This window comes from Nannobrachium achirus, assembly GCF_963921795.1.
Source record: "Nannobrachium achirus genome assembly, chromosome: 13".
Lineage (NCBI taxonomy): Eukaryota > Metazoa > Chordata > Actinopteri > Myctophiformes > Myctophidae > Nannobrachium > Nannobrachium achirus.
Window position 1 is genome coordinate 20,858,987 of NC_137833.1, and position 10,835 is coordinate 20,869,821.

Here is a 10,835-nt window from a genome sequence, read left to right on the forward strand (position 1 = left end):
AATGAGTGCCAGCCCTATACTCTCCCATAATTCCGTCCCATAGAGAATGGAGTCACTCACTGTCTCTTTCTGTAATTGTCACCCATGTCATTGCCGTCCTTCCTAATCACTGCTGCAATCAGCAGGCCGTCTGGGTTCAGAGGGACCTGTTAACAGCAGAGAAAAGGATGGGTCAGCCACAGGGAAAGCTGAAGAGTGCACTCCCCTTAATGGGCAGCCTGTTCGGGGCCAGCGTTGCACAGTGGGCCCTCCATGAACCTGTCCCTCTGCCCTCACTCCACAACACATCAACAACAACATCATCATTTGTCCATATGGTTCCATGAGTGCCCCTGTGTACCTCTACACCGTTTCTCTCACTCCTCTTCTAATTACATCTTTCTCTTTCAGTGTCAAAACTTTTTTAATCACTTTTTTAGACCCACTTTCATGTCCACCTGTTTCCGCCAGAATTTACTGTAGCATTATTTGCGGGACACTTCCGGTTAACAGCAGCAACAAGCTCACGTTGCGTCGCAGTTGCAGCCGCTGTGAGCTTGTAGATCACACTCGGCTGCGGCGCCGGAAGCTGCCTGCACCCTCTGCGCAATGCACGATGGGACTTTGGAAAGTTGTGGATAGACTTGCTTTCACCTGTTTTTTAGACCCTCCAGAAAAAACATGGGCAACAATCCTTGATTATGCGGGCAAAGATTCTTGATTTTGCGATGAAATATGCTGGGATTTTATGTGATTTTATCTTTACTTGTTTACTTGTCTTACCCTTTAGCCAGCAGCTCTAATGCCTGAGCACCCAAAAAATAGTCGTTCTTCAACTGTAACGCATTGTGTGTTTGTAGATCTACAAGATCCCAAATCTATAAATGTAATGTGCAGATTGCCGTTAAACTTGCTGAGTGTATTTATGCTCCCTGGATAATTAAATTAACCCTATTGATTGATTGATTGAGTGCCATAACACTATGTATCAAACACTTTGGTCACAAAGAAGATATTTCAAAAACTACTACTGTATCTCTGGTGTTGGGAGCAGCACAACCATAACTGCTAAAACAAAGAACAAAGCTTTAAAAACAACTAAAAGTCAGCCCTGTTTTAAAGTCATCAAATTGGTCTGCTTGTTTTCTTCAATTGTTCATGCAACTACAGATCCAATAGCCTGTGGCCAATATGCTAATAAAGGACTTAAAGTTTGGTAGAGTGAATAATCGGCTTCCTCGCTGCCTCCCCCCACGACAAGAAAAATGGATGAGGGCAGACTGACAGAGTTTTGTTTATTTAAAGCTGAAATCAAAAATATGTTTTTCACACATAGAGCATAAAGGGTCATAATGGAGATAAAATTAGCAAGAGATGCCAAAAGAAAGAATTGTATTTTCATATCAGAAGTTTCAAAAAAGTCACAAGGTTGCAAAGAAAATCATTGCAGCTCGACTTTGATAGTAGTTGTATAGTAGCTGTTTTAAAGAAGTGCCCTACTAATAAAGAACGATACATAGCTTGTAAAGTTAGTTCAGGCAGATATACTCAGAGCTTTCACACATGTGCATTACTATGTGGGTGTATAAAGTGTTGTGCAAGACCCATTACGTCATACGCTGACGTGGCAATCAGCTAACCAATTGGGCGGTTTATTTAAGGTCACCTAAGTTTGTGTTCATCCTGCGCTCCTCCTGCGTATGTGTCCCTGGTTTGTTATGTGCTGTTTTGCTCCCACCGCCACCCCAGCACCACCAGTGGACTCTGCTATTAGTTCTGTTCCCCATGGGGGGGGTTGTTATCTTGGTTGTCTAATTTTGCTGAGCAGGGAGAAAAATGTAGCAGAGCCTGAACGCCAAGATAAAATATATATCGACACATTCTATGTATCGAGATAATATTCTTCATACATATTGGTTCATTCTATTTTAGTTTGTTCTATTCGTGAGTTTGTCATCTGACTGAATTATCATGATTATTCTTCTAGACGGACCGGGCAGTGCAGCTGCTTCTGGAGACTCCCGCAGACAACAGCAGCTACTACTGTGACTCCCTGAAGGCCTGTCTGGTGACCACCATCACCTCCTCAGGGCCCTCCCAGTCCACCATCAAACTGGTGGCCACCAACATGATCGCTAACGGAAAGCTGGCAGGTACCGTACACTTCTTTACATTAGAGGTGCAACGCTTTTCCCTTTAACTCTTTTACTGCTATGTACTTTAACGCTCGCCCCATTCTTCAAGGTTCACGCCGCCAAGTACGAGCGGCCGTTCATTCATTCTTTACCTTGTCTGAGCACTGTAAGCAGATGAGGGGTGGCGCGGGTCTGTACAGTAGAAACAGCTCCCGTAACCTGGTCTCAAATCTCGGACCACACATCAACAACAATGGAGGCGAAATCACTTCCTGGACGTTTTCTATGGATTGGATCTTGTTTCTCCATTTCTATGCTCTAAAGTACTGGTTCAAGCGAGGTACATTTGCGAGCCTCATTCATTGCATATGGCTGCCCCCTGCAGTCAGCTTGGCTCGATTACAGCTATGCCTGTGTTTTACAAAATAATTTGTTTGGAAATTATGGATGGATAATGTTCTATAACATCGCAAAGGCAAGCTACTTCTAAGCTACTTTGATGGCAGTGACACAAATAAATAAATAATAAATAAAGCAGTAAAAGAGTTAATCGATTATTACAGAAATAGTCAATCGGTTTTCGATCAATATAATCGTTTTGGGGTGGTTCTGAATATCCACAGAGCTAGTTAACATCATCTGCGATCAGACATGGATCTATATCCATCATGTGTGTGTTCTCTCTCTCTCTCTCTCTCTGTCAGAGGGTGTGCAGCTGTTATGTTTGATTGACAAGGCGGTAGATGCGTGCCGTTACCTGCAGACCTACGGGGAATGGAACCGTGCTGCCTGGCTGGCTAAGGTACGTCAACACAATACTGTAGGTAGGTGTGTGTGTGTGTGTGTGTGTGTGTGTGTGTGTGTGTGTGTGTGTGTGTGTGTGTGTGTGTGTGTGTGTGTGTGTGTGTGTGTGTGTGTGTGTGTGTGTGTGTGTGTGTGTGTGTGTGTGTGTGTGTGTGTGTGTGTGCGTGCGTGCGTGCGCGCAACAATACAATATTTCCACGATATGCCTTTTCAGAGATATCATTTATATCGTGATACAATGAGGGAGCCTAAAAATAATCCTGTTGAATTGTTAATACAGAGATTCATTGCAGAATTCATTTAAATCTGCATTTTTGTCCAAATCAGTAGTTCTCAAACCTTATGTCAAGGTCTCCCCTTAACTCTGACAGTATACAAATGAAATCAAATGGACCCTAATTGGTTTCATTTTTATACTGTCAGAGATACATACTTGTAAGGATCTACTTAGACCTCCCAAAAAGATCTTTTTCTTTTAGTTTTTGTTACCTTGTAGGTGGTTGTACTGTCAAGTTACTTGAAAAATAACCATAAAAACCAACATGAACCAAAGAATCGTGATAAGATTGTGTATCATGATATAGCTTGGAAAAATATTGTGATATTGTATTTGTCCATATCGCCACCCCTAGTGTGCGTGTGTGTTTGCTGGTTTCGGGGCCCTGCTAAACAGAGCCCATGCTTACGCATGCATGCACACATGTGCTCCAGGTCCGACTGAACCCAGCAGAGAGCTCGGATGTGTTGAAGCGATGGGCGGAGCACCTCTGCTCCCCTCAGGTCAACCAGAAGTCCAAGGCCATCCTGGTCCTCCTGTCCCTGGGATGCTTCCACAAAGTAGGAGAGATGCTGCACAGGTAATATAGCCCTCTGTCTCTGTGTCTGTGTGTCCTAGCTTCTCTATCTATCACTTTTTTGCTCCATCTCCCGCTATCTCAGTGGTGTACATTCCCAGCATGCACGATCAGGACCTGGACCAATCAGTGACGTCTCGATTGGCGCCAGATCAAGTCAAACCATGAATTGTCAGATCTGGCCTAGAATATCACCTGATTTCATAAATCCTGCCCACGAAAACGGACATCCTGGATTAATCATAGAGGGCATTTCAAAACTTGTGAAACAGGACTTTCTGCATAATGAATACCTTACTTTCTACTTTTGGTGCTGTAATTGACTGTACATGTAACATTTTGATACCAATACATTTGTACTTTTACTCAAGTACATTTTGAATGTCCAAACTTTTACTTGTAACAGAGTATTTTTACATTGCAGTATTAATACTTTTACCTAAGTAAAAACTAAATCCACCACTGATCTATCTTCATCTCTGTCACTCCGATGCCCTGATCATCTCTCTCTACTCTTCACATTTTTCTATCCACTCATTTATCGTAAACCTTTGTTGAAACTCTTCGTCCTTCCTTTGATTGATTGACGCTTTTGATTGAGTGTCCTCCTTCTGTCACCTCCGTCCCTCGTCACACTGTCACACAGCCATAAACGAGTCCTACCTGATGCCCTTCAGCTTTACATTGAGCCTGTGTGTGTGTGTGTGTGTGTGTGTGTGTGTGTGTGTGTGTGTGTGTGTGTGTGTGTGTGTAGGGATGGGCACGAGTGCTCGATTTAGATGAAGATGAATATTTGTTCAATGTACACTATAGAGTTGACACTCTTTTTTTTCTTTAGTTAAGAATTAAAATTAAACAATAAATATAAACGTAAATTGACACTCTTCTGACTGCCAAAGAAGGAGATCTCCTTCTGATCTTTTGTTTCTAGTTCCGTGCCAGGTATTTCAGGTGTTTTTACCTGTTTTTGGAGGACGATCGCGTGTGCACAGTGCTGTGCACGCGCGATCGTGCACGCGCGATCTACACCATTGCTTTGTGTCTGCGTGCAGTGGATTCACTTCCCTGTTAAAAGTACTCTGTGTGCCGTGTGCACAAATTCATGCGGGCGGGGCCATTATCCCCTCTCGATACCTAGGGGCGGAGATACAGGGCATTTTTTCTGCAGATAATGGGACTGGATGGGGAACGGATGTTTTGTTTACGGGTTATTTAGTCTCCTAGAGACTATTAACAACGGTAGCTTGATCGAACGATAGACAAGAGCGATCTTAATACGCTGATTAAAAAAAAAAAAAAAAATTCTTTGGCAGAACTTATTTACCATAATTCATAAACCCCTGGCAGGAAATGTATAAGTGAGACATTTGCTATCTATGAGTAACTGCACAGATCCATCTCGCAAAACAATTAATAAAATATACAGGCAGACTTACACAGCACTCACCATATATTTTCCACTGAACTGAGCCAAAAGTCTGAGCCTATAGCATGATTTGAGGAAGCCTAGGCTGCACAGACACCAAATCGGAGCTGACACGGCACAAGGAATCATATCTGTTTTTCTAGTTTGAGTACTTGAACACGTAAATGACTTAAAATCCCCATCCCTAGTGTCTGTGTGTGCTCCATCTTGACAGCTCTCCTTCTGAAAAGCCCTTGGCAGCAAAAAGCATTGCTTTCATGGTGAATTGAAGAGCAGGGCTGATGTATAAGCCTTAGGGTTCCTGAGTAAAAATGCACGGGATGATGCCAAACTCTGACAATAGCTTTCTCATTCTCTCCCTCCCATCTCTGTCTTCCTTTCCCTCCGTCCCATGGGCAGCATGAGGTACTTTGATCGCGCTGCGCTCTTCATTGAAGCCTGTCTGAAGTATGGGGTGATGGAGGCCAATGATTCCTCCAATATCCTTTTTTAGCAAACCCATTACTGGACCCCAAGGTCCATTCCCAGCCTTCACAATGCACAATACGCCTCCCCTGCCTCACTATCTCTACCATTTCCCCAGAGTGCAATGTATAATAAAAAATCTATTTTAGCCCAATAGCACAGTGTTATTGAAGCTCTTACTTCCATCATGTGTTCTAGCCAGATTGAAAGCATGAAATAGGGGGACTTTTTCAACTGTGAAAGCTAGCTCATTCTTAAGCCTGATTTACACTTAGTTGCGTGCTGGTGTTGCGCACCGCAAATAGCTGATCTGCAAGCTCACAACGCGCCGCAAGCCCGCAACGTGATGCGTTGCAAGCTTGTAGATCTGCTATTTTTGCTGAGCAACGCCACATAAAATGTACTGTCATTGAATGAAGCCTTAAAGGGATAGTTCACCACTAAAATGACTTTTTTTCTTCTATCTATTACTCACCCCATGGGGACTTGAATTCATGGATATTTTTTTGTTCTTGTCGCATTCCTAAGCCAATAATTTGAGGAGACTCTTTGTGTCTCCATAGGGAACAAAGCAGGCTCTTTGTGTCTCCATAGAGCACCACTGCTGGCCATCAAATTAATGACTTAGAAATGCGACAAAAACTAAAGAATATCCATGAATTCAAGTCTCCATGGGGTGAGTAATCGATAGAAAAAAATGGGGGGCACCTGCTGGCCTAGCGGTCCATGCGCAGACCACAAAGGCTCTGATGCCTGATGCGTTGCGGGTTCAGGTCCCGATCCCGATGGCATTTTTGCTGCATGTCACTCCCCGTCTCTCTCTCCCTGTTTCCTGTCTACCTACTATACGATCAATAATGGCAAAAAGCCCCCAAAATTACGTAACCTTTTATAACTATCCCCCTTTCAACCGCAGTCTAGCGAATATTTTAGTTTGAGGATGTACTGTGTGCGTGTTTATCCGTCGCAATGCATTCTCCTTGACACACTCGTGCACATAAGCTCATAGGCGCGGCATTCGTGGACTACGCCCGCCTGTTGCGCTCCCTGGGCCTGAGGGAGGGCGCGGCGGTGTGGGCGTCGCGGGCCGGCGGAGCGGGGGAGCAGCTCATGGAAGAGCTCTTCCAAGGAGAGGGTTCCACGCCCGAGGCCACGGTCGGAGACGTGGACGCAGTGTTGTGCCCAGAGAGCATCGAGTGACCACCAGGTGGTGCTGTTGGGAAGTTGGGAAGGAGTGGACGATAGACCACCGAAGTCTGACGTCACTGGCGCTAGAGGGCGCTATCCCCCAGGTTCCCATTGATATTTATTGTGTTGATGTCCCCATTGGAGAATCTTAGATCTTAGATATAAGAACTGTGTTCCAAAAATAAACACACCACCCTGGCGATGTTAAGCATTATGGATATGAAGCATCGACTGAAGATGGAAATGTACAAATGTACCCACAGAGTAACACAATAAACGCTAGAAACGAGTCAAACAAAACCCAACGACTACATTTACCATGAACGCAGCTGGTAGAGACAGTGATTTCAGACCTGGAAGTGTCCCGGAAGTGTAGTTTCTGATTATTAAGGCAGATTTTACTACATTTTCTCCTGAAACAGGTTGTATCAAATATGAATGAATATCATACATGATGCCGAGTCACCCCCCCCCCCCGACAGAAATTCCTGGATGATTTGTTTATTTTTGGAACGCAGTTGTTATAAGACGTGATCAAAGATTCTCCTAGCTGGATTTCAACACAAAGAATAACAATGGGAACCGGGAGGATAGCGGCCTCGTAACGGCATGATGTCAGGACTTCGATGATCTATTATGCGGTTGGGTGTTACGGATCAGGGCGTGGTAATCATCTTTTTCCATCCTGGCCTCGGCCATCAGAAGAGGAAGAACATAGACTTTTACATTGTGTCATCATCAGTGCCATCCTCATTGGGAAGGGCATCGTGATCTTCATCTTTATATCAAGAGAGGAAGAGGATGGCTGAGGAGGGACTTATGTCATGTTGACTTTGTCGGTCTGTCACTAGAGTCCGCCTGTGACTTTTAATGAGCTTGATGTTTCTTGATGTTTGATTTGAGCAGTGTGTATATCAACTGTACATCAACTTGTCCCCAGTCGTGTCCATCAAAAAGAAACTGACAATTTCCTCGGTCCTAAGTGTTAAAATGGACCCTTACACTATCCAGTGTCAGTTTGTGGATTTGTGAAAAGTCATTTGACATTTTGAATAGTCTGTTTCTTAAGTTTATTCACTTATATCTTGCCACTGTGTGAAAAATGTTTCCAAAGTGCTACTGTTTGCTTGTGTTGTAGATGTGTATTCACTCGGTCATGTTGTGCCCTGATTCCAACCCCCAAAGGTTCTATTACCCCCTCCCTTTCCATTTTTTTTGTAAATGCACTCCTTTCTATGGAGATCTAGTGCGATCACTAGCCTATGCCGTGACTGAATTTGAAAGAGAATTTATATTTTTTTGCACATTTAATTTAACCAAATGCACATCCAAATTGTTTGTTTGAATGACACCCTTATACACTGAACGATGTTGCCCAGTCGGACCATACTGCTTGATTAGTACTTGAGGGTGTCACGCACTGAAAATAGCCACTCTACAAGCTTACAACGCGTCATAGTGGGGCTGCTAGAGCAATTTTCAGTGTGCGACACCCGCACGCAACAAGGGATGGGACAATATGGACATTTCGTGTCACGATTATTGTGACCAAAGAAATTGCAATTTACGATATTATCACGATAATCAAAATATCCCCAACATCCATTATCCTGGGGCGGAACATTTGCCAAAAAAGATCTACAAGATTGCGACGCTCTGTGAGCTTGTAGATCGGCTGTTTTTTGGCATAGAGATTTGGTAAAGTGTGGAAAAAAAGACTACATCAAGTACGTTATTTCCAGGTCCCTTTTACTAATTATAGAGTGTTTAAATGGTACCGGATATGCAGCTCAGCGAGGTGCATTGAAGGTGAATTGATCCCAATGACGGAGGATAATTTCATGATGAATTCAAATCTCCACGATACGATTATTGTGAGTGTGAGTGTCGTCCCATCCCTACACGCAACAGATCATGCATAGCATTTGATCCACCCTAGTACTGTATACATATACGTACATGTGAGGGACCACAGCATGGGAGCTGCAGCCGTTACTTTGGCAATGCAGTGCCATGTCCTCTATTCAGCCAGGCTCCTCTCTAATTGTAACACACACAAAACACAGACACACACACACACACACACACACACAGCGGAGAGGGATTGGGACCACTGTTTTCTTAGACAAAAAAGTACCAGGTGTTATGGTATCCGCAACTTTTTCCCGATGGGAAAACCAAAAATCATACACGTGTGAAGTGAGTGGTCGCCCACTCACTTCACTTCAAAATACTGTTCCTGAAGAAACACTGTTGCTTCGAGTAGCACGCTAAGTATAGTTGAAAAGGGTCGTTTTGGTTTTCAACTTTTCCAAGTTCCGAGCACCATAAACAATAACATTTGTTTAGCCGATATGTGGAGGGTTGCGTTGTTGTCATTGTTCATTTTATTCGTTTAAAATTTTTATTATAAATGCTGGTAAAAGAAAAACAATATGTAATGCACTTCTGTTGTGCTGTGTGTGTGTGTGTGTGTGTGTGTGTGTGTGTGTGTGTGTGTGTGTGTGTGTGTGTGTGTGTGTGTGTGTGTGTGTGTGTGTGTGTGTGTGTGTGTGTGTGTGTGTGTGTGTGTGTGTGTGTGTGTGTGTGTGTGTGTGTGTGTGTGTGTTCCTTTTTTTTATCGGACCACTGAGCTGCGATTTACGTAAGCAGAATCACATGCATAGTCCATAGTCAACACAATTAACAAACTGGAGCCAATGCTTCCTATGCTCTGTGTAATTTGTATAGAAAATATCTACTAAAAATTATAAAAAAAACATATCTTTGTTGAACCAGGCAATGTGAATAATATGTTGTGGATGGTGATTGTGTTTAATTGCATAATTAAGATGTCAAGTTGTTGTGCACTGTAAGTGCATCCTCCTTATTCATGGGACCTCAGTGTGTTGTTTTGTTCCAGAAACACCTCCATATTGTTCCTCTGTATCAGTGGTTTTCAACACTTTTCATATCAAGGTCCAGTGAGCCACAGACCAAAGTTTGATGAGATTTAGCCTAGACTCAGACCCACAACTTTATTTTGTTAAGGATAAAAATTTGGTCCACAATTCTGTGCTGTATTGAAGTGGTACCATGGGAGAGATAACAGGCAAATAACCATTCTTCTACATTCTGTAATTGTGTATACTTCTTGTAAATTAAGTAATGAAGATGTTTAACAATAATTTAACTCTTTAACTTGGGTAAAATGAAACCAAATGGACCTGTAAGGGTCCATTTGGTTTCATTTTGGAGTGCTCTTTTACACTCAAGAGTTAAAGATCAAGGGTGCATTTGGTTACCAGCTCTGCATCATATAGCTGGGGACCATCTTGAACCCCCTCACGGACCACTGGTGGTCCCCGGACCACTGGTTAAAAACCACTGTCCTATAATGTTTTCTGTAACACAGGATTTCCACGAGACCTAGAATATAGTTTCACACTATCCAGCTGTTAATCCAATCAAGTATATATACTGTACATGACACTGTATACCTCCAGCTCCAATCATATTGTGCAGTGTTGTAAAAGTATTGTGTACAGTACTCCTCCCTAATCATTAGCCGCTAGAGTCGCTAGATATTGTTTTGCTTCGCTTTGTAGTTAGATGTGCACTACAGAAAAACAATACATGTTTTTTGCGGAAAGACAGCAAATCACTGTAATGGGGTCCAACAACAAAAAACAATTGGACTTTTTCTGTGTCTTATTTTTTAATGTTATTGTTTACACAGTTACCCATATGCCTGCTTTCAGCTTTATAAATATTCTGGGAAGAAAGATATATGTATATATGGATAGCAATAAAAATAACTCTTAAATTACTTACCCTTGTGATACACTGGGATGTTTTTTTTCCTGTTGTTTTTCCTATGCAATCTCACCACAAGATGTCGCCCCTGCTCTTAAAATACAAGAAGCAGAAGAACGTTGTGGCTGCAGTGCAGATCTTGCCTGGTAAACCCACTGACAAAGCTTTTCAGTGACAGCAGCTCTGCTA

General features: G+C 42.9%; 1 protein-coding gene across 1 annotated transcript in view; it reads left to right on the plus strand.

Annotated features, from left to right (window-relative positions):
• wdr11 (WD repeat domain 11) overlaps positions 1-9,307 on the plus strand; it is a 98,944-nt gene extending 89,637 nt beyond the window's left edge. The window contains exons 25-29 of the mRNA XM_080740274.1: positions 1,967-2,132; positions 2,819-2,916; positions 3,630-3,775; positions 5,598-5,677; positions 6,661-9,307. Coding sequence (XP_080596400.1) covers positions 1,967-2,132; positions 2,819-2,916; positions 3,630-3,775; positions 5,598-5,677; positions 6,661-6,863 — 693 coding nt within the window. The 3' untranslated portion in view covers positions 6,864-9,307. The remainder of the gene's footprint in view (positions 1-1,966; positions 2,133-2,818; positions 2,917-3,629; positions 3,776-5,597; positions 5,678-6,660) is intronic.
• Positions 9,308-10,835: the final 1,528 nt, after the last annotated feature.